This window comes from Argopecten irradians, chromosome 1 (genome assembly GCF_041381155.1).
Source record: "Argopecten irradians isolate NY chromosome 1, Ai_NY, whole genome shotgun sequence".
Classification (NCBI taxonomy): domain Eukaryota; kingdom Metazoa; phylum Mollusca; class Bivalvia; order Pectinida; family Pectinidae; genus Argopecten; species Argopecten irradians.
The window spans coordinates 43,537,218-43,562,448 of NC_091134.1; the positions used below are offsets into that span (position 1 = coordinate 43,537,218).

Sequence of the window (25,231 nt, forward strand, 5' to 3'; positions counted from 1 at the left end):
CAAAATCACCTTATGAATACAATGCTGAGAGGTTTTTTTATAAATGTAGTACAAATGCTACATATTTACGCATTCATTTTCGTATTTGAGAAAATAATTGAATTATAGCAATAGATGAATTATCCAATTACCTCTTCGTGTGACATTCAGCTTTTGCGAGAAGTTATCTTATTTCAAATCCGTGTTTTTGCATTAAGGGCATCAGAGGGCTAACGTTCGCATCCAATATATATATACATATATAAATAAAAACCAACATTAATCATATTCAAAATAGCGGACCTCTGATGCGTTGACGTCCAAAATAAGAAAACGTACATGTATTTTATTGAACAATGTTACTTGAATACAGTTGTATACAAAAATGTTCACAAACGAGACTTGTATAAATCATCAATATTTTTATTTTGGTCAAGGAAGATTCAACACACAAAATGCAACATTTTATTTGTACTGTATTTTTAGCTCCGACATGCTCTAAGTAATTTTATAGCAAAAGTAAGAATGCCTCAGTGTGATAGAAAAATATTTGATATAAATATGTCGTTATGAAATTATTATTAATTAAGGAAAAATTAGTTTTTTCAGTGGTTTCGTTCTATCCCTGTCCTGATTTGTAAGCGCTGTTTCCTCTCATTTGACTTTGCCCAAGCAGAAGTGGACCATATTTTAATTATACACGAAGAATGAAGAGCAAAGAAGAATAAAACTACATAACATATACATGTAGTATGCTAGAAATCGATAGTATGGACCTTCGACAGTGATGGTATCAATTGAATCATATAACCGGTTATTTTTTCTTGGTTCAATAATTTTGCGATTTTCACTTAAAACATGAGATAAAATTTAAATTCAATGGCACTCATACAACCTTGCTCTCAATTTATCTGATTATATCATGCGTTTAACGAATCTGTTAACCCCGAGATAATAATAGGATTAAATGTTTGTTACATATACAAACAGGTGTCAAAACAAATATATGGAACAAATGATATATAGAAAATATATCTTTTATTTGTCAATTAATTTGAAATCGTATTTCTTGCATGATAAACTAGAATTTATCTCAAAGTTTAGATTTAAGTCAAAATGGATTGATGTTATATCACGCTTCTGCAATGACGATCACACTTGGTAAGCAGCATATTTTAATCTTAATAGCACACATATATCACTTTCTGAGACATAATACTAATTAAATAAATCTCAATATCATATCGCTATTGTCTTCAGTGAGGTGTACATGCATTGAATGGTACTTTATATAGTGAAATAAAACGTTGAATCTGTGCGGAAATTTATTTTTCATTGTGTGATGAATACATACAACCAAAATATCCACAAATTAATATCATATACAATGTAATGTCAATAATTAGTTCTTAGTATGCAAAAAAGTACAGATGCATTTATAACTCATTGCCAGTCAAATTATGCATAAGAGAACATATATATTATAGAAATAATTTGTGGTGATAAAATTGTTTTTTATCGGTGAAAGTTTCATACAAAATTGAATTAATTGATTGATTTCTATATCTACAATGTACACATTGCTAAATTAAACATCGATGTATACAGTAGCCTACAATAGATTATGGTTTTACATACACAAATATACATATATACTACACACATCCTTAACTTCCATTCACTGTCGCTTGCGGATCTCGTAATGGGTAATAACCTACATGTGTGCATAAGGGTCATCATGTCTGTCAAACTCGGTAAAATCGTACGAAGCCATTTTCCTTTTCTTTTTGTACTTTTTAGAAGGTGGACGTGTAACAGGTGTGAGTGGTGGGAGTGTGATGGGCGTGGCTATGTCCTCGCTTTGTGGCAGGGTAGACGCGTTAATGAAGAAAGTATCGGAAGCGATGTGATAATTCTCTCCAGTAGTTCTACTGTAATCCGACTCGTTGGCCCTGTCTCTTCCCTGCAAATAGTTAAGATAAGTTGTGTAGTAATTGCATATGTATGAATTGCTTGTTTATTAAGTTTGCACGTTTGTCGAATAATCATAACATAATATCACATTAAATAAAACTTTTCTATTAGGTTTGTTAAATTCCATTAAATAATACAAAAGGTGAAAGGGGGGGATCTCGGCTTTTAATCACAATGATAAACATAAACTAAACGTACGATTATCGTAACTTCAGTTTTACACTGAAACTCGGATATCTTTATCATCTCAGACGTAATTATATATCAAAATTGATAATAAAACAAATATATACATTTTTTCATGGTAACTGCAATAGCGAAATTGATATGCTTAAACTCTACAAATATATCGATATACATGTGAACAAATTAACAAAATTTTATTTTTATTTTTTGATATTTTATTATCGGTTGATTTACCCTTCTACTGTGTTTCCCAGTTTTTCGTTTCTTCTTCCGTTTCTTTTTACTTATGGACGTACTGGCATCTGCAACCACCTCTATTTGATAATAACTGGTATCACTTCCGCCGTCGCCATCAATACCGTCTTGGACGACCGGAAGTGGACCGGACTTCATGTATTCCTCATATCGGAGAGGTGCTGGGTAAACAGGTTTTTCGTTGGTCTGCGGCGAACTTACGACGGCAACCACCGTCTCCTGAAGGCGGAAGACAAGATCCTTTTTAACATCCCAATTTGGACATATCTGACACATATTAGTGGTGTATAAATAATAAGATATCATATGCTTTATACATTTAGCAAACGTAATTCTATTGATCAAAATTTGCAATAGTAAGAAAGATAACATTCTAAATCATTGTACTATGATCGTAGCGCATAATATCCACTTTAAACATGATAGTACTGTATATTGTCCCTGTCCGCAATGCTTTAAGGCGGAAATAGCTTGATCATTGAGGTATTGCAGCAAAATTCACATTGCTAATGTGTTTACCTTTTTCTTCTTTTTGCAGCATAGGCAGATGATAATGGCGATGATAATTATGAGTACGGCGATACCTAGTGCAATACCAAACGCAGCCGCAGCGGGAAAGCCATCTAACATAGATTACAGGTAAAGACAGGTTATTTAAGTTAACATTAAACTAAAATTAGATAATTAAATCTCGCATAAGAAATATTTGAAACATTTTTCAACCTTAGTAGAACATGCACATTCTCGAACTGTTATATTTATGGTACGTACATTGCATCTACAGTCTTTTACCAGTCTTTCTCTAGTTACTAATAGCGCCAAAATGTACCCGCGCCTACCGCTGTCATCCATTTCGGAGAATATTAGTTTATACATAGGTTTCCCTTACCATCAATCTCTTAGAACGTTAGTCCACTTGCCACATCCATCCTGTCATCAAGTTCTGAACTATTTACCGAGCCTCTTGCATTTTGCCTCTGAGAAAGTCATTTTTATCTTTATTATTTCTTACCAACCCTATCAATATTTTCCTGAGCCTGTTTTATAATAAAATCATTACTATGTATGCCATCCCCATGAGTTTTAAGATCAATGATATACCGACCTTTACCATCGGCTGTAGATTTCCCAGTCAACGGTGTAGGTAGTGGGTTTGTTACAGGACGTTGAGTAGGGAGCACGACATGAGACGTAGGGCTGGTACCAGGTACAACTGGGGGAATATACATGGAACAAATTTACCATTTTGATTGCTCCCGTACACATGAACCATATTCTGTTTGTGAATTCTTATAATTTCTTCTTGGTAGGAAACTTGAATGCCGATTGTATGGATGGACCAGATGGATTACAACGAAACATTTTCATAACTCAACGATAGCAAAATTATAATACTGTATGATCTTTTTTTATCTTTTACTTTGAAGGCTAAATTGAAAAATACAAAGGTCTTTGATCTATAAGGTATGGAAACAATCGAAAAGTTGATTATTTTGCTGATAAAAACAATATATAATAGATAATGCATGTGTTAATAGTGCAATAATATATTTAATCGTAATGCCAGGAAATACCCTGTGTTACAAATTGTGCCATTGACAAAGGTATGAGTGTAATGAACGACAAATTCAAACAATTTCATAGAGGAAAATTTATTATAAAGTATACCCAAATCATGATATGGTTACTTGTTTGGTTCCAAATATTATCTTTAAAGTAAATTAATTGTTTATAAAAACAAAAAGAATATTGTTGGCTGTATGTTGATTTCACAAAAAGATGGCGTAAAAAGATAGTTTGTGTTCCAGAAATTAGTAATGATGATATGGTATGGCTCGTACTCACCAGGTTTTGTACCGGTTGTAGGAGCGATGGTTGCCGCTAATAGTTGTACCTGGAAACTGTTAAAGATTCACTATTAATTTAGGTAATGTATCAATGGATGTCTATACTTGCTGATTACTTTGATGAAAACATGTTATTTTATGTTATATAAAAGTTGACACTTTCACCACCTACCACAACATTGGAATTTTTCCCACATATTACCTACACCTTGTTTTTTCCAACAATATAAAAAAAACTGACAGAATTAGAGATTCATCTAGTCTTATTTAATATTTGTTTTTGATATCTAAAGTTATATTACATTTATTGTCGGATTCACTGATATAATACCTTAGTGAACTTCCAGTAATAAGATTTCTGTTGGTGTATGTAAAATCCCAGCAGCTGTCCCTTAGAGAATTCCCACACGTTCCTAAGGATCCAGATTGGGGAAGGTAAACTTTAATGTTTAACTGTCAAACAAAAACAAAATATCAGATATGGAAAGACAAAACACATATGTAAACAGGAATTAATAAACGTATGTCATTTTGTTCATAATTCAATATAATGCAATACAGGGAGAGAGAGAAAGTCTTTATCCGTAGTCATGCACAAGGTACTTGCAAAATGAAAATAGAATTAATGAAGCTCATATCGCAAAGGTGTAAAGTAATATTTGACTTCACTCCAAAACAAATAAACAGCATCAACAAGCAAACAAGTATACAAGCAAAATAACAATAAAAACAAACAAATAACAACAAAAAAACAACATTGTAATAAGCGTGTATGTTATTTTCTCATCCACATAGTTAATCATCCCAACTGACAACAATCCTGATTCGCTGTATTGATCTAACAGTGAAGGGTACGTACGATGGACTTGAGTTGTGTCGGGTAGTCAAGACTCAGTCTTACACTGTCACTGGTGGTAGTGGGTCCAAGGACGATGACGGTAGCACAGTGTGTATCCGGGCATGTTGTTGTGTGCAAAGGGCACTGACTAATTAAACAATACGTATTAATGGGATACGTGTTATGGAATTGTCGACGATTTCAGTTATTTTCCTTACTAATATCTATTAAGCATTTCATGCATATATCAATAAAAAATAAAAACCTCCGTTGCTTGTTATATAGCATCGCACAAGGATGGAAAACGTTTGTCCCCCCCTCCCCTTCAAAGTGGTTGCAAATGCCTCTTCCCTGGTTTCTACGCCGGCGTGTTATCTAAACCAGTCAGGTCAAACATGACTTTATATATGTGAAATGTTTGTCCGAGTAAGACGAAGTTAAACACATTTACATACGATTGTCTAAACATAGGTATTTGGCGTTTAAAGATTATAAATAAAAAAAAATATAAAAGGCATGTCTGGATCAGTGTTTTTTCTATAGACAGCTCGACGCCACATTGTTCAACACAAGAATGGAATCTTGGTATGATTTATAAGGGTTGGATTATAAGATGTACTCGACACAACCGCGGTATTCGATTCTATCTTGTTAAATGGAATTTACGAAATAAAATAAAAAAAATCTATTCATTCGATATATCCGATTCAAGTTCGAATTACGTGATGTTCACTCGAGTACTTAAGTGAATTTCGATATTGAAAGAAGTGATATATATACAAGTAATTTCTGAGGAGCCTGGGAACGCACCATTTTAGTTTACCAGGAAATATGTTTTAACTTACTGTAATATAGAAATGGCATGTATATCAACATTTTTTACTTTAATTGCTTCGCTGTTTAGATTTGAATCCCGAGATTTAATTTTTTTGTGACGTAAATATATTAATTAGTTAAGTCGGATACAACAGAGTTTGTCGAAAACATCTCAAGAGCTTGATTTCTTATATTATCAGCGTCAAATATCTGTGGTCTAAATACCTAAGGTAAAACAATACTTACCTGAGACTAGGTAGAACGTAGCCACATATCCTTAGTGGACAGGGATAGGACCGACATGTGTAGTGGATCTGTGATATCAAGACCTGTCTCTGTTGGCCCGCTACCTCCCACACAACACAAATCTGTAACAAAACGTATCTATCTTATACATTTATCACTCCATTTCCAATATTCAACCCACAAATATGTAACAAAACGTATCTTATACATTTATCACTCCATTTCCAATATTCAACCCACAAATATGTAACAAAACGTATCTTATACATTTATCACTCCATTTCCAATATTTAACCCACAAATATGTAACAAAACGTATCTTATACATTTATCACTCCATTTCCAATATTTAACCCACAAATATGTAACAAAACGTATCTTATACATTTATCACTCCATTTCCAATATTCAACCCACAAATATGTAACAAAACGTATCTTATACATTTATCACTCTATTTCCAATATTCAATCCATAAATATGTAACAAAACGTACCCATCTTATGCATTTCTAACGCCATTTCAAACATTCTAACCCTCATAAAATACAAAAATAAAATATCCACAACTTTGAAACAAAAAGTATCCATATGTTATAATATTCCACCCTGTCAAACACATCTTTGTAATAATAGATACACATGTTATACATTTTTAATACCAAGCACAATTCTGCAACAAATATATCTATCTAGATATCTATCTACTCAACATTTGACTTCATAAACACAGCCTTGAAACAAAATTCGAAAAAAAAAAATTGTAATGTCAAACCTCACTAACTCAAAACTGACTGTACCGTAGCAACACGTAAATTGATCTGAATATTCGAATTAAGTATAATGTAATGTAATAGTGATGAATTGAAAATACATGTACATCGGAACATGATCTTCGAGTCCGAGTTTGATCTAGGATCTTTTGCAAAATTATTTCCAATGCCAACTATTCTCTATAATGCAATATTAAATATATGCACATGCATATTACTCTATTTCCTACAGTTTTCTTTCGCAAAAAATGGAAATAAGAATAAAAATAAATAATAAAAAATATTTTTTATAGTAAAATTGAAAAAAAATGAATAAAATAAAAACAATATATATCTCTGATTTACGTGTCTTACTTCATTTTCAAACGTTATTCCATCACGAAAAACAAATCTATAGTAAAAATATAAATGCGTTTACATAAGTAACTCTAGATCTGTTTCTTTATCTGTCGGACAAAAAAGTATGTTCAGGATTTGTCTTAGTTTCACAGGTATATATCCATCATCACAGGCTACACGAATTGTGGACAACACCTACTTATAGAACAATGTACAGAGGTGTGAATGATTTACATATGCCACATATACCAAAACTCCAACGGTCTTATTAAAGGAAATACATTGTTTTTGAAAAGATACATTGTGTAACAGTCACATAACGTATATAGTTGTGTTAGCTTTGAAAACCACGAGTAAAATACTTGAAAAATAGATCTTCGGAAAATCAAATTGCGTAAATCAAACATTTAGTGAAGATTGCAGGAAAACATTAATATAAGTCTGTAGAGATAAATTGTAAATAAATAAATGAATGATACAAAACCAACTTGTACTTGAACAGAAAAATATCACTCACAGATATAAGTTAAACTCATCACTGTAGTTTGCAATTACCACTGTATGACAATCAAATTACTGTTATTTAAAATATGACTATATGTACTAACGTGTTAAACAATCATATTGTATAATACTTTCATATTATGACAAAGAAATCCCATTTTCATGTATACAAATTCATTCAACCTTCTGTTGCTATATTTCATATAATGAGTAATATTGATACAGATAAATTGTTCGTTCTTTGATAATGATCGTAAAATGGTGACATATGTTACTTACCGAGATTAAGAGTAGAATTCGCCATCCTGTCTGTCCCGGCATTATTACGGACTTAAAACCGATTCCATACCTATACCCACTTTATGGTAGACTGTGGTCGAGTATATGATATGACAGTTAGGTGCGGGTTATGAGTTCCGTTATCTATGTTGACATTAGCAACTGCCCTACCGACGATATACTCAATAATCACACCAAACTGGACATAGCACCAGATTAGGTGGCATACATACGAATGATGCCAAGACTATCAAGCAAAGACTTGAAATATTTTTTATTTAGGGTTATTTACATGAATGTGCTTAACCATATTCCTGAAATGGTTATTATCAATGCTTTTACTTGCGTTGCAATACTGAGATACTGAGAAATAGACATGCGCCTTTATGTACAGAGCATATTCCAAACATATTTTTTTTTATTTTATACGTGCTATGATTTTATTTTAAAAATCATTGAGGAATCAGTTGGGAGTGAAATTGTCATGCTGGAATGATTATAAAATCAAAATGATATAGACGTGAACAAAATCATTACCCCTGGTCATTTTTGTCAATTTAGACGTTTTACTTATATTATGGTATGGCCACAGTTACCGATAGAGAAATATGAGACCAAGTGATGTTTGCCATACCCTGACATCTTTCGTTAAATACATTACCTAAACTATCCCATTGAGTACCGCCTGTATACCTTCAAGTAATTTGAAAATAAATATACAAAATTTCAAAGCTGATAACTTCATAGGGAGATTTAAGCTGTCAAAATATTTCCGTTGTTATCAATCCCACACAGAAAATGGCTGACTCGTATTCGGTGATGTCATAGACAAGAAAGAATTCAAAGTGGCCAGGTCAAGTTTTTATACACAAGAACCTAAATAACAGAACCGGGGTCAATAACTTACACTGCTGGTGAACCTTTACCAAAGTAATATGATGGTCGTATATGCATTGTCTAAAAATTAAAGAATATATATTTTTATTTATGAATAGGCAACATAAAAGAATATTTAAAAAAAGTTTTGTAAATCTGTTTCTCTATCTGTCGGACAAAAACCTTTTTCAGGATATGTCGTAGTTTCATAGATATATCCGACATCACAGGCTACAGGTATTGTGGTGAAGGATGGGATTGTTTTATACATAAAACATCGCTACAAGAAATATGCTAACCATTTCTTTCATTTATTCACTGTCATAAAAATCTTCAATGCTTTTCATATTTTATTTGTATGATACTTTTGTGATATTGTAGCGTTCCGCAGGGAGCAGGTAATACAACAATTCGCAGGAGTTTTATGTACAAGTTTATTAACAATATAAACATTAGTCACAATTCACATCAAATATAGCGGTATCCTTAAGTCCTAAAACAGTAACTCCTCTTCAAACTCTAAACTATCCGGCTCGCTAAAAACTTCCAACTAAAAACTAACAACCACTGAAACTCCCGACTCAAAATAACGACCAAAAACTCAAAACTTCTGAACCCCGAACTATCTTACTTGCTCCTTATATACCCCTATACCAAGAACTGTATCTAAACTAGACCTAAACTAGACCTAAAATATTGTATCTAAGTAGGGAGGGGGACATTTTAGATACCGAATGCCCGTTTCTCAGAGAGTGGACCTAAATCCCATAAATCTATACTTGACCAGGGGGGGAGGGGGACATTTAGATACGGAGAGCTCGGGGTACTTAGATACAGTTTGGGTTTCAGACCTAAAACTCATTAATCACTCCCAGCCCCAGAGAGCACTGTTAGCCCAGCAACCTTTATCTGCCGCGTACCTAATTTGTATCTGTCCCCTAACACCCATTCCCTCCCTTATTGAACACTAATGATATAAGAATATAGTTCTACAGTTTATACGCTAATTACTACACACTAATGATTATTAACTAAGGATTCTACACTAGGAATATAGTTCTACAGAATATATGCTAATTACTACACACTAATGATTATTAATGTATGATACCTTTGTGATATATATTTGTATCATCATCTCCTTTTCTATATCTGAATGGCACCTTTGACTATACAGGGCCCGGTTGTTCAAAGGGTGAAATAACTTAATCACATGATTAGTGAAATCATTTCTCATTTGCTACAAAATGTTACTATATCCTCTCGAAAGCTGGCATGTAGATAAAAAATGGGATACTGTAGATAAAACTGAAATTTTAACAAATGAGCTTCAACAAAATTATTTCATCTTGATTTAAAAATTGTCGTTAAACTGTTATAACCTAATCACCTTTTGAACAACTGAGCCCTGATCATTAAGTGGCGGTGTTACATAATTTACTGAAATATTAATACTTTCCTTTACTGCATATTATTATGATAGTATTCAATTAACTAAGTTCAACAATATCATTTACATTGTACATCATTGTATATCATTTTCGAAATAAAATCATTAAGTGATTAAGGAGAACAAAAAGGCGATTCGTTTCGACATATTCTTTTTACTGCACGATGAACACCACTTTGCAATTTTCCTATAACAACTTGGCGTTACTAAAATTCAACTCGAATATTAATGTGATTAGCGTTGGAGATTTGATGTAGAATGAACTCATGTCATTTGTTTGTGACCTCTTTCCTATTGACATATATTCATATGCTAACATCTTTCAATAAATTCTAGATACTTTTATAATGTGTCAGATTTTTATTGCTACCAAAATTACAATAACATTAATGTGACGATACTCAATTAACTGTGTAATAATGATTAAGCATTTTGTTTTGTTTTTCCTTTACAAATATACATTCTTTTTTCATATGCATGCCACCTTAGGATTAGGGTTACAGTACAGGTAAATTTTGTGTATCAGAAATGATTAGGTGTTCTAATTACCATTATTATGTGTGACGTATCAAGTGAATAAAGTGTTAATAGCCGGTATTCTTATCACATCGACATTGGAAGTAACAGCGGATGTAGACCTTAGCGACGAGGAAATGTTTCACAGTAATCGATTTTATATATAACAACACTTTAAATATATTATGTTTACATAAAGATATGTAAGGACAACACAGATACTTAATTTACTCAGTAGGTGACAACTTCATGGTATCTTTGCAATGTTTATGCAGCAAAACGTTAGTTTTGGCATGGATTTTTCTTACGTGCTACTGAAATAAGGTTATTAAAGAGCACGTGTGGCGGTATCCGGAAAACTGACATGCATTTAGATATCTAGGATATGGTAACTGAATATGGATGTGTGAGTTTCAAAGTAATGTGGAAACAATACTACAACACCTTTATTATAATAGGTCATATGGAAATCATTACATTATAAAGTATATCTTACATATTCTTGACATTAAAATTAAGATATGTCATCGAATTGGTTATTGGCCTTTGTATTATGATATGTTATTTCCCATTTCTGGACATAATGTACTCACTAAAGATGTATCTATCTTTCATTATTTACAGTAAATTTTCATTACTACCCAACTCGAAGTGAAGAAGATGTTACTATGCTTACGATATTTGTTTATTGATTTGATAATGTACATTATCCTCAAGATAGTACCTTCCCTGATTGAAATATGACAGAAAACTGGCATATGGCCAGTGCTCAAGTTTATCACCGGATTAACTCTCTAGTCATTAATGCCCAAGTGTTCTCATCGCTTATGAAGATAAGTCTTACGTGTCATTCATTGGTGTTTATCATACAATGGTAAACCAATGTCTCTTTCTCTTTCTGTTGGATACCTTAACACATTGAAAGCCTACACAACTCTATTGTCGTTCAACCTATTTCAATATTTGCAAAGACTATTGAGGTGATGTGATTTAAAGATGTGCTGCTTACCAAAATATGTCGATCAGACCAACAGAGAAGATATAATAGCCCAATTTACATACATGGATCCTTAATGTTTAGTTACTATTATGCAATAACACATGCATGTATATACCATTGTAGAATTTTTATTTGTGGTTTTTGCAAAATTGTGCGTTCGAGTTGTTTCCCTTTGCAAATCTGTCTTTTATTTGGTAATTGTGAGATATTGTCACGGATTCTGTATTTTAGCCAACATATATATATATTTATATCAGACTGACTAATGTGTCAAATTGTTTCCATATTATAATTGTTATATTACCTTTTACTATGAGTTTCATCTTTTTATAATTATTTTGCAGCAGCCACTTTCAGCCCACATAAATGTATTCCGTATGTTGAGTATACTGTACATAGATACAGATTCATGGTAATGAATGATAACCTTAATGGCCTTTCTTACGGAGAAATACTAGTCTTCATTGATCATTATATGTCTTTATTAGTCTGATGCTACTATCTTTTGCTTTGGATATCTTGAATCCGATATAAACATACGTATTTTGAGTATTGATAAAACATGTAAACATTTCACAAACATAATTGCAACTCAGGTGTAAGCTATATAAATCTTTATTATGATGATAGTGTCTTTTGCAATCGAATATATTTTTTCTCAAGTTTATTTCATGTGCATCTCTTTTAGGTTTGATAGACTTGCCGTGTTATTTGGATAACCTGTGTTATTTTCATGATAAAAATAAATAATCTTTATTAATGAATCACAAATAGATTACATGAAACAAGATGTATAAAATAGTAATTATAAAGAGTATATCACTGAAAAAAGGGGGCTTTACTTATATATATAATAATAATAATAAATAAAAAAAAATTAAAAAACCCCGAAAAACAACCAAAACTGGCTTTGAACGATGAATGGTGTGATAACTGATATAAATGTAGACTGGCTATTACGAGTTACCTCCCTTGCATTCAAAAATAATATTTATCTCAAAAACATTATTTGTGGACTATTTAATGTGTTCTCTAAGTTCATCCCAATAAGAGAACTGTCTACCATAAATGCATTGATGAAATATATCTGATACAAGATCCAAAGCTAGTTTATACTGATGTATAATCCTATGTATATATGACACCCTAGGTTTATCGAGAGTGGAGTTTTGTACCAATATTTGTGAGTTTTTGCTCTTGGCATGGATTTCATACAACACACAGAAGCTGAGTGGTTATGTAATATGAAATTTATTCTAACGAGTTTAATAAATTTCATATTACGTAGTCACGAGTGTAAGATTCTATTTATCAGATAACAAGTATTTATGAAAAGAAAGAGAAAAAAACCTTCAATTTCGTTTCTATACAAAAGTGGCGAAATCAGGCCGTTTGGACGTTTATGTGACAATCATGTGACGTCATATACAGATTATGATGTCAAAACTACCTGTGACATCTTAATGGGTTTATTACAAGTGTGTCTTACGGTATTTATAACATGGCCTTATGACATATCTGGACTGGTCAGTTATGCTATAAACAATGATTAATGATATCAATAAGTAACACAATGATTTATTCATGATTGATATTTAACACATATAAGCATTTGGACGGATGAATGAATAAACATTTTGTATATATTATATAAATGCTTATTTTTGAAATATAAAAGCATAGGTGAGAAAACAAAATTAAAGCTCTCTTCTGTGTTGTCTCAATGCTAAAGCAAATACTTTGTTACAAGCTTTACTGATTAAATGCGATAGCTAAATGCATGATGTGACATTGAATAATGATAAACACTAGCCATTGACACATACAGATGATGGAGTGAAATATATACTCATTTTAACAAAATGAAATCAAATGTGAACAAAACATCTATTGGATTATTTAACACTGCTGTTAGATAAAACATCGATAGTCAGTTTGAAATCCACTGATCATCACATACATCCTTAATACAAATTATGGAAACCAAAGGGCCTTTTAGGTCATCCGAGTTATGATTATTATTATATTACCAAATGTACCAACCAGTCTAATTGATATCAGCCAGGTTGACAGGATTTAAAAAAAAAAAAAAAAAAAATGATAAGGTAATCTGAATTCTTCTTTTGGTTCCGCCTTTTGTTTTATCAAATTTGAATCATTTCACTTAACAGTAAACAAAGTATGCTCAGAAGTGTTTTTAAACTATAATAAATTTGACCTTTCACAAGCGAAAAGTGGGTTATGAAATTTATAATTACTGTATTGGAAGTCCCTAACTGACGACCCTTCAATTAATGAAAAAATATTATGATTGTTTCTGTGACTAGAAGATAAATTTGGTCGTGCGTGTGACCCGCCCTATAGACACCTCAGTATAGGAAACATATAATTGGATTTTTTTTTATTAATCTTATGCCAAGTAACTTTGTAACTTCGGAAGGCGAAACACAGCGGCGAACAAATGACAATTATCATCCGTATCTTGAGACAGCTTCTCAAGATACCGACAAGGTAAAATAAGGGACAGATTTGTTGGTATATATATCATATATGCAACATAACAGTTATAGTTTCGCCACTAAGAGAAATAAGTGTCTCCTCCGTCTCTGGTTCGAGCTTTGTCTTTGGTTTTCGTTCCATATAATTGAATGTGGGTTGTGGCTGTAAGGTCTGTGGTTGAGTCCAGAGTTCCAACTCGGGGTCATCAGGCGATGATGGTGTAGCTATCGGGGTAGATCTGGTATGTTCATCAGCGGTATATTTTCTCTCAGTGTCCTGTTTTTAGAAATTGATCATTATATCTGCCTGGATAACTCATGAAACCCTATATATATTATATGTCAAGCAGAGGTCCCGATAAGAAGTTGAAAACTTTGTATTAGGAGTGCTTGGTTTTCCCAATACATGTAACACACTATGGGGATGAAATGTTTTACAGTATATTATATACGGCTGGTATCATTGTTGATATACCGGTATCTTATTACGTGTTGCCATCATTCAAAACCTTTTTTGATTTATATTGACAAACAGACCGGCGGTTCTGTCTCAAGCTATTTGGTGCAAAACCTCCCAGGAGAATAATCATTACCGAATACAGAATACAGTGTCTTCGAAGGCATGCTTCAGTGATAAAAGGGCAACAGTTAAACTATACAAGAAGTCACAACACGAACATACCGTTATCTCCCAAATCACGAACCTCGCACTTCACACACGCTACACACTGCATACATTGGAGTCCGTCCTTACATGACCCTGGCTGTTAATAGGACATTAACATAATCAAACAAACAAACATAATCCAAAATAATTTACAGACATACCCCCTTTTCCCTCTTGTTCTCGTTCTTTTTTTGCTTCTTTTCTCGATGATCGAAACTGGTTGACGGCGGCGATGATTCAGCGACGACGTTCTAAATATATTAATATCTTAGTATTATTCGAATGTGACGTTTTGACGTTGTAATGTCGGTTGTTGTAGTGTTGTATTTATGTCATTAAATTTCAGATTTTTTTTATTTTGCGAGCCTCGTCTCACAAAAGCTCATTATGAACACATAAATTTAAATAGTTATTTCAAGGAAACTATTTGATAGACTATAATACATATATGTTGATGGTAACAGTTTTTCCCGATAACATACCTTAATTACTAAACTCCCATTGACTATTGCTTTGTCCGCTTGTCCACTTCCTTGGCTTGTCCCTTGCACGGGTTGGGACACTGGCTCCTTCTGTAAAATGTTTTAATAAGGCCTTACAAAATGTTATTCCTTGTTCAATAGCATGCTTGCTTCTTCTCGCGGCGTAATGCCGTACTTACTAATTAGGATTTCGCAATTTTGTATATGTCAATTGTGCCTACCGATATGTTTACAGTTCATTGTGTTTTCTTATTACCTTCTCGATTCTGCATTAAAGATATTTACATAAACATATAACTTTTAAGTTACATGTAGTTTATGATGACAATGATATAATAAACTTATGCATTTCTGTAATCCGTACTATACATCGAATACACAACTAATAATCAATGACAATCAACGTTTTGTACCGACTAAACAATCATGTTTGATACCTACATGGATATACATACACCAGAAACATATAACATCAGATCAGATTCTTTCAAAATCATTTACAAACATACCTTCTTCCCTTTTTCTCTCTTTTGCTTTTGCTTCTTTTGCTTCTCTTCCGGATGATCAGAACTTGTTGACGGCGGTAATGATTCATCGTTGACGTTCTGAATATATCAAAGTAGATCACATTGGTTGATTAGAGTAAATGATATACTAGTATTCGACGTATCGTTTCATGGTCATCACATACGATTGCTATGGAGAAATTCCAAATAATCCAAATTGATCGTTACTTCATGAAATATTGCAAACGTACTGATTTTCGCGGAACGAAATTGTTACGCAAAATGGATGATACGGACAGGTGAATTCGCTAATTTGTAATAATTGCTAAACATACGATATAAGATATATATAAAATGTAATAACCGTAATAACACAATAACATTTAAACATAGAAGGACAGATGAAAGCAGCTAAACATTTTATCGCTGATATATTTACTGTTTTAAAATCAGTATTGATGTTTCGTTTTTTCACATAATTCGCCTAATATCCAGCTATTCCCTGTCGCTAGTATAACATGACTGGGAACGATTTTCTTTGGCTGAAATTGTGACTTCAGGGAATGAGGACGTCTGGACAAAATCCTCCTAATGTGACGGTTTGACGTCGTAGTGGATGTTGTTGTAGCATTGTAGTTATATAATTAAGTCAAGTATATCTCAGAAGTTTCTATTTTGCAAGACTCGTCCTATAACATCCCATTTAAAAGCTCTAAATAGAAATACTTCTTTTAACGAAACTATTTGATAGACAATAATACATATATGTTGATGATAATTAGGCTATATTTCACGTCAAATGTATTTATGCCGTAATATTTTCCCTGTGACATACCTTAATCGCTAAACTCCCATTGGCTATTGCTTTGTCTATTAGTCTACTTCCTTGGCTTGTCCCTTGCGCGGACTGGGGCATTGGTTCTTCCTGTAAAATATTTAAATTAGCCCTTACGCCATGTTGTTCCTTTGTTCCATCACGTGTTTGCTTTTTCTCACGACTTGATTCCATAACTAGTGATTAGGATTTCCCAAAAGACAAGCTACATTTTGTTTATATCAATTGTGTACACCGATATGGTCACAGTTCATTGTGTTTGCTTATTACCTTCTCGATTCTGCAATTAAGATATTTACATTAACAGGTAGCTTTTAAGTTACATGTAGTATATGATGCTAATGGTATAATAAACCTATGTACAGCTTACCTTCGTTGTTAAAGATTCGTCGTATCTTAATCTGACCGAGTTTTCTTTCAAATGGTTCTGGTGATTTTCCGTCATGTGCACGGGTTGATTTTCCTCCTAAATACACAATATTTATCACATACTTTAGCCAATATAAAGTGCCTAGATGATTTATTTTAAGAAACATCATGACGTTAAGTGTTGGCATTAAGCTAAAGACGACAACAGAGAAAACTTACATGTATGCGTGTATACATTTGTTTTTCCTTTTGATGACCTTTGCATAAAAAACCCTTATCATATTACCATATCATAATAAAACATCATTCCTTCCATAGTTTAACACATAGAAACAATTTATAATATAGTTGAATATTTGTGTTTGATATATAGAAACTAATGAAAATGAGTAAAGTTTTATTACGAAATATCTTAAAAGATAAAATGATGAAAGTGTGAAACATTCTCTCAAAATACGATAGAAAAATCTGTTGGAAAAACATGACTTTAATTCATCCGGACCTGTTAGTTTTTCTATACATATGATTGACGGACAAAAAGGGATGCCTCAATCGGCTATCTAACTGTCGAGCAACCTACCTGTTCGATCACTGGTTGCTTTTCAGGGTCTTTCCCCATGTAGCTCGTTCCGCCTGGCTTTATAGCATTTCCCTGAAGTGACACCAAATTTTATACGTAATCTATACTAAAACATGGAATGTCGGTACATTTTCCTATGGTTCCATCTTTCCCTCACAACCTTAATTCATCCCAATATTCTGATTTTTACCAATTAGGACAATTAGGACTAGATTTTTTTTTCGATTAACAAAACTGAATATAGTCCTTAAATGTTATCAACTACAAGGCCTAACAGTGTACACAAATTATAAGCTCAGGTTTGGCCGCTATAATCTCTCACTCTCCCGTTAGACTTAAAATGCTCTTTTACAGAAAAACGAATACACATACACATTGCTTTCTTGTAATTCTGTTTTAATAGACACAATTAATAAAGTTATGCTTACTTACTTTACTCTTATACATGTAACAACGGTAGGCAATGATGACGGACAGGACCAATGAAACAGCGCCAACAACACTCCCCACAACAATGCCAGTAACTGTTTCTGTGTAGCAACCAATGCCATCACAAACGTCTTATAGATACACAGCAATGTGTATGCAGAAGGAATATTGTAATTAAAAAAATGAGAGATTCTTTAGATGTCGTATATAAAGGAAATATTATAATTTCCTGATTTTTTTTCAATATTAATTACTATGTTTAGATTGTATTGTCTGTTTTACGTACTGATATAGTTTGGTTCGCTTCGATTAAAATTTATTTGAATACTTACTTTTCTCTTCCTTTTTCCTTGTGCTTTTCCCAATGCTGGTACTTGTGTTGGATGTTGTCGACAACAACCGAGGGGTTGTTGTTACTGAGATTCTGGGTATTGTCATGTTCATGTTGACAGTATTTTGTGGTGACGTGTTCAGATTGGTAAGAGGACGAACAGTAGTATCTGGCTGAGGAGTACTCAGGGTTGTCAATGTTTCTGTCAACATACCGTTATAAGATGGAAAGGATAAAGATGTTCTGCACGATGGTCACAGAATGTAGCAATACACGAGTCGAGATAGATATAAAATCGCGATATTTCTAATGTTTGCGTTCTTTATAATAATACCAGACTGGATTTAGCTGGATCTGGCGTTAAATTTTGATGGCCAATGATGGTCTACATGACATACATGAACATGTGTAAACACAAGTGTAATGCTTCGTTGTTAACGTTACCTCTTTGGTCAATGTGTCGGTGCGTACACGTATGATAAAAGTAATATGTTGTACGATGTATAATTTTGCACATCTCGATGATGTCCAAATATAGTGAATGTTAATATGTGTCAGCAACGCTGTGTTGTTCGCCACAACATCTACATCCTATACAACAATTGTTGTTGGTTTCGTTGCATACACATACGATATAACAGGACGACAACAGTCTTTTAATTGGGTGGCATTTAACTAAAAAGACATGTTACTATAGTCTAGTAGAACGGCAAGTCCTCTTCGGTTGCCCAAGACAACTTATAGTATTACGGAATTGTCCGACCTAAGTTTTGGTGCTTCCATAATCAATATATGATACTTATAGTCGATATAACAATGATGCGACTCTATGGTAATATTCGAATAGTCGGTAACAGTTCAATAGGCAAATTGGTGTTCCTCGTCATGTTTCAATACGGAACCATTTTCAAACGTTTTAAACTGTTCACAGTTTGAATCCATGCTAGTTTCAACCAAATGCCGGTTTGAACAAGACGTCGCGTCACAACTTAAATATCCTGCCACGTTATACGTGTGTAATCATACTATGCAAACCGCCTAAAATCAGTTGTTTCACAATGTGGAGTTTTTAACATCAGCTAAACAAAACGATCTGTAGTTTCATATAGGAAATTCACCCCAGATATATGCCTCATGAGACGGAACTAATTTTAGTTCATTGATAGATTGGCAGAATTTCCGACAACATCTAGGTGCTGTTTGAAATGCCTGTCGAAGCCAAACATATTTAGCTGTAAAATAATATTTAAGGCTGTAAATGTAAGGATTAAAGTAGATTCTATTTTGCTAGTGGTTCTGTGAAAGGATGAAATTACATAGGGTATCGATATTTGTTTAATTGAAGACACTTTAATCTTTTATTAAAATAATGTATTAAGACATTATAATCTTAACTCTCAGGGCAGATAATTTTTTTCGACGAAAGGACTTAATACAGCGAAATGAGAATTTATTTATATTTATACCTATTGTTGATGATGGTTGGTTACGTGCTGTAGTAGATGTAGTAGTGGAAGGCTTCGCAGAAGATGATCCAGGGAGACCTGTAAGTGTTACCTGAAAACTGAGTAAGAAAGTAAGTTTTAATTTATTCTTATTAATAACAGTAAAATGTCATCATATAATGTAGTGATTCATAAGCTTTGAATACAATCATTAATATTAAAGAGGTATTAGCGTTATCAAAATCATATCCGTTATCAATGTCTTAACGGCCTACTACGTTTCCGAAAGACATTCGACTAAAATGCGAATATAAAACGAGATTTGAGTCACAAAAGTTATTGGCGTCAAGTTCACATTCCGCTCATCATCACAAGATTGATAATTTTGCAGAGTCACAAAAATTAATTAGCTTACAGTTGATAATTAACTGAAACTGAATTAAATTTAATTTTCAGAACTCGGGTCGTAATATGTTTCATGCCGTCATCCTTATCACCGCGGGGTGTTGACTATCACTGCGCCAGACGACAATACAGAAAAATGAATATCTCTCCTGTTAACATAAATTAAGCAGGAAAAGTTTACTTTTTCGGTGTTGTAAAATCACCTTAGGCCATCGACATCATTTCTCATAACTTTTCAGTAACTGATAATGTTTGTTTTGGAGAAGTAGTGGGCAATTAATGACAATTTATACAAAACAGCCATTGTTCGTTCTCTACAATAACGATGAGGTAGTTGCATGGGTAGTATGGTTCATAAGCTTGTGTTGTTACGACAGAAATATATTAACGACCAACCTGAACTGTGTAATGTTCACTGAATACGATGCTGCAATAGGCTGACAATCATAAGAGATGAGAGTTCTGCAGTCGACCGGAGGCATCTTTTTTTCAAACATATAGATTCCAATCTATAATGAAATACAATGTATTGTAATGGTGGACATTTTATTTTTCGAATGTTTGTAAACATTCTAATAAACACTTAAGAATTTGAACTTTAAAAAGGAAAGTATCAGCTTCAGAAGTCTTGAAACAAAGCAATTAATGATAAATTCGAATTGTCTCACGACAAATTGAGGTTTATACTCCCATATACATGTATATGATTGTTCTTGATCCTTACATTAATACATTTTATTTAATTTTCATCTGTAGCTGATGTTCTCAACAAATACATGAAATACGATTTTTGCAAATTTACCATGGAACTTGACGATGCGTATGATTTTTATGACACACTGTAATTATATACCAAAACGAATTGGTAAAACATAGTACTCGAAACACGTGCATGGAGGTTTTGAAGATTAACAAATGTCATCTCTCGCCAGCTTAAGGATGTATTCATCAGAGGCTTCAGTCCCGTTGACGTCTCGTTTCGACAAAGATCAAAGATTTTCAAATACAATTTATCAACATCTGTAGCAAATTACAAGTTGCAAATTTTGTCAAAAAATTACATTTCTATTTGTAGTAGATTTTTTTATATACAGGAATTTTAAGAAATTGTCCATTTGGTGGCTATTTTGAAATTGTGTCTTTTTTCGCTTTGAGTAGAGCTACAGTTTTACCATTTTTTACTGAAATTGTTTCATCACTGCGCCAGCAATTTTTGCTGTATCAAGCTAATTTGTGCAATAAATCTTTACTAGGTTCGTGATAATTAAAATATTGAGCACTAATATGTGAAATGGTACGCTTTTGTTATTTTATTTTTACATTTAATTGTAATTTGAGCACTTTTAATTTTTACCCTAAAATACCAAAAAATAACAAATATTCAAATTGAGCAAAAAATAAGCACACGGACTCCCCATTGCTTTGACTGATTTAGAAAGAGCAACCCTTTCCCTACTGATATGAAAATATTAACAAAAGTTTAATACCAGAACTTTTTCTATAAAGGGTTAAATTTGGCAAAAATGGCTGAAAATTGTGCATTAAGTAGCCCAAAAATAAGGGGTAGGGGTAGCGTATGTTGGTATTCTGAGAAAAAATATTAGTCGTAATGATCAAAACTGGTATATTGTTAAAGGAGACTACTAGAAAATAAATTCTACAAACATCCATACATATCAAACACTTCATTAGGAAATTATGGCTTTAATTACTTGTGTATCTGGTCAAAACGGCAAAATTCCCATAAAATCCAATATTTTGTCAACTAGGTAATTTTCTTTTATGGTATGAACTCCTATTTCCAAAAATCTATATGAGAAAAAAAAGTTTAATGCACGAAAATTTTGACTTCTCAGAGGAGTACATCCTTAATAAAGTTGATTGGAAAATGACTCCTATGAACTTTGATAGGGTCATTTAGTTTATATTTTAGTGTAAACATGTAATTATAAATGTAGGATCTTTCTGTATTTAGGCGGAAAACAAACCAGAATTTGTTTTTCTTTGTTTTCCTCTAATTAATTAAACACAAAAACTGTACGCCTGACCTGACATAAAACGTCTGAAGTAAAATTTGCACAACAATATACATTACATCAAGATATCATGTCATTTTACTTCAGAAATGTTTTTTAAAATATATTTTTAAAAATATATTTAGGTTTTGAAAAGTAAAATCTACATACCGCTGTTTCGTTGGCGGTGTTTTGTGGTGGAAGGGTGAGGTTGCGAAAATTTTCACTAGCCATTCTCATATCTGAGCAATGTGACATGTTATTGCAGTCGTCTAATGTACTAGAACATGTTCTGAAACATAAATCATCGCAGAAATTAATTAAATATTATTCACAATATGTATTTTTCTCGTTTCTCGAGATATTTTGCAGTAAGAATAGGACCAAAATGCGGGTCGAAAATTCACTCAGCAATTTTACTTTGACAGGATAATCTACGCGAATATCTTTATTTTCCTACATCTCAATTAATATTGCAATGGATGTTGAAGAGCTGATAGATTAGAAAAGAAAAACCTTTTGTTTACTATAGTAGATAGATTAGGCATAATGACTATTAGTAAGAAAGGTAGGATACAGTTTGATGGCCTGTTAGTAACACATGTAATACGGACCTTTAATATTGTGTATGAGATGTGCAAAGCTTACCTAACATCTGCTGTGATGCCAACACAGACCCGGTAATACAATGGCCAACAATCGTCAAAACGACAAGGCCCTGTTCTGTGTACATTGGATATCATGATGGACATCTGGTTTGATATCGAGATTAATATTAACTGAAGCGAAATGAAAATTTATGATTTTAAAAGTGTTAACATTCATATACTGAAACTAACTCAATTTTCACGGTCACGGATGTTAAACACATTTCCAATAGCGATTTACTTAAGCGTTTCACACTCTACATTATAATGAATCTTTTAATTGAATTATTTTCTCTTCGATAATTTATTTTCGTTAATTCTGATCACACGTAAAATATACGAAATTTATTCAAGTGCGAAAATAGGTAAAAAACAACAATAAAAAACCCCAATAAAAATGATTTAAAAGAAAGAAAAAAATATTTTAAAAAACCCAATGAATGTTGTCAAATTAAAATAGGCTTAAATATAGTAATAGGTCATGGGCTAGGAGGGTCCCACATGCACCCCCCCCCCCAAACCTCCGAACCAATATTTTTCTGAACCCTTATGACCCACTGATCACAAATCCGAATGTTAACATTGCATAAGTTGGGATGAACTTCCGGTTATGACGTCATCAAGATGGCCGCCATCTCGAATTTCACTAAAAAATGAAAAATAGTCATAACATTAACATTTTTCAACCGAAGTAGACAAATGAGGTATCAAAATGACCACAATAGAACAACAAATACATATCAGGACCAAAAATCCAATATATGTCGTGATTTCTACGCAGGAAATGAAAAAAATCGGATTTAAAGCTCAAAAATGGTGATTTTTCAGCAAATTTTTCGTATTTTGTTTGACGCAGCAAAAATGTTTCCCAACAGCAATCTATTATTTCTAAAAAGTTTTTTGACTACTTGTCAATCAGTTTAAGCAACAAAAACAACCAAAACCAATGTTAACATCGTATAAATTCCGGTTATGACGTCATCAAGATGGCCACCATCTCGAATTTCGCTGAAAAATGAAAAATAGTCATAACATTGACATTTTTCAACTGAAGTAGACAAATGAGGTATCAAAATGACCACAATAGAACAACAAATACATGTCAGGACCAATAAGCCAATATATGTAGTGATTTGAACGCAGGAAATGAAAAAAATAATATTTTAAGCTCAAAAATGGTAATTTTTAAGCATTTTTTCATATTTGGCTTGAAGCAGCAAAATTGTTTCCCAACAACAAATTATTATTCACAATCAGTTATTTGACCTCTTATCAATCTGTTAAAACAACAACAACAAAAATATATAGAAATGCAAAAGAGAATTGTTATACCATCATTTGGTTTACAAAACATTACCGGATGCGGCATTTTTTCCAAACCGCTAACACTACAGTTTCCTGGTGTCTTGGAATTTCCTGAATATAACATTGGCTATTGACGATTTATATCTTAACAAATTTGAATTTAAAGTTGGCTGAATATCTAAGTGGGACTTCAAAATAATCCATTTTCATGTTCAAAATTTTGTAGGCTAGTAGCCTCTCAAACTGAATTATTACAGCAAAACGCTAACTAATAGCTATAGGGTATCAAATTAAAGTTCCGTAAATACGTTTCGAAACATATTGTGTCTTTTAGAATGAGCACATCCATTGTTTATTTCCTGTGTATAACGCAAGGAAATATAAGATGGTTACTACAGTGTCACATATTTCTTTCACTAGTTCTTAATGCTAATCATTTTCGTTGTGCGTGCTTTCTCGCCAGAGTGTCGTCTTCGACCTCGGTGACCTGATGTGACATTACATTACCGGGTTACCATCGTGGTTCTAACTTGTCAACTGTCCATGGTCAGAGTTAAGATCAGAAACATCGGCTTCAGGGATGTGGGAGCTCTTCCTGTTTCCAACCTAGTTTCACCTAGATTCACATATCGTATATGATGTTCCAGACTTCCCCGGCATGATGGAAAAGACACCAGATCAACATTCTGCGGAGGGTTGAGATGGTTCTCCTTAATTCGTATGAAGCACAATTCCTCATTCTTTTAACTCAGTGACCGTAGGTGGCACAGGTGGATTCTTTGAGGTCATAAATGAGGTCTGCAGTGAAGTTTTACTCTTTGCCAAGTCTGGAAAGCACTT

The 25,231-nt window shown here is 33.0% G+C and overlaps 2 protein-coding genes across 4 annotated transcripts in view; both read right to left on the reverse strand.

Moving 5' to 3' along the window:
* Positions 1 to 380: 380 nt before the first annotated feature.
* LOC138329163 (uncharacterized) lies at positions 381 to 9,279 on the reverse strand. The gene is made up of 9 exons (XM_069275946.1): positions 8,036 to 9,279; positions 6,142 to 6,263; positions 5,101 to 5,227; positions 4,573 to 4,694; positions 4,240 to 4,295; positions 3,500 to 3,607; positions 2,914 to 3,017; positions 2,374 to 2,613; positions 381 to 1,942 (listed from the first exon to the last, which is right to left on the reverse strand). The coding sequence occupies exons 1-9, from the start codon at positions 8,075 to 8,077 to the stop codon at positions 1,694 to 1,696; spliced, it is 1,170 nt and encodes a 389-aa protein (XP_069132047.1). The 5' UTR covers positions 8,078 to 9,279; the 3' UTR covers positions 381 to 1,693.
* A 733-nt stretch (positions 9,280 to 10,012) lies between these two features.
* The window catches only part of LOC138329167 (uncharacterized protein DDB_G0286299-like), a 34,684-nt gene continuing 19,465 nt past the window's right edge, over positions 10,013 to 25,231 (reverse strand). The window contains exons 2-14 of one of the 3 annotated variants that reach the window (XM_069275958.1): positions 23,088 to 23,218; positions 22,611 to 22,731; positions 20,821 to 20,933; positions 20,041 to 20,138; positions 18,576 to 18,776; positions 18,247 to 18,374; positions 17,815 to 17,886; positions 17,236 to 17,331; positions 16,866 to 16,955; positions 16,034 to 16,129; positions 15,525 to 15,614; positions 15,204 to 15,293; positions 10,013 to 14,652 (exon numbers count right to left, since the gene is read on the reverse strand). In XM_069275958.1, the coding sequence (XP_069132059.1) occupies positions 14,422 to 14,652; positions 15,204 to 15,293; positions 15,525 to 15,614; positions 16,034 to 16,129; positions 16,866 to 16,955; positions 17,236 to 17,331; positions 17,815 to 17,886; positions 18,247 to 18,374; positions 18,576 to 18,776; positions 20,041 to 20,138; positions 20,821 to 20,933; positions 22,611 to 22,731; positions 23,088 to 23,218 (1,557 nt within the window). In that variant the 3' untranslated portion in view covers positions 10,013 to 14,421. The remainder of the gene's footprint in view (positions 14,653 to 15,203; positions 15,294 to 15,524; positions 15,615 to 16,033; positions 16,130 to 16,865; positions 16,956 to 17,235; positions 17,332 to 17,814; positions 17,887 to 18,246; positions 18,375 to 18,575; positions 18,777 to 20,040; positions 20,139 to 20,820; positions 20,934 to 22,610; positions 22,732 to 23,087; positions 23,219 to 25,231) is intronic. The other 2 variants (XM_069275976.1, XM_069275968.1) reach the window with 2 other exon arrangements.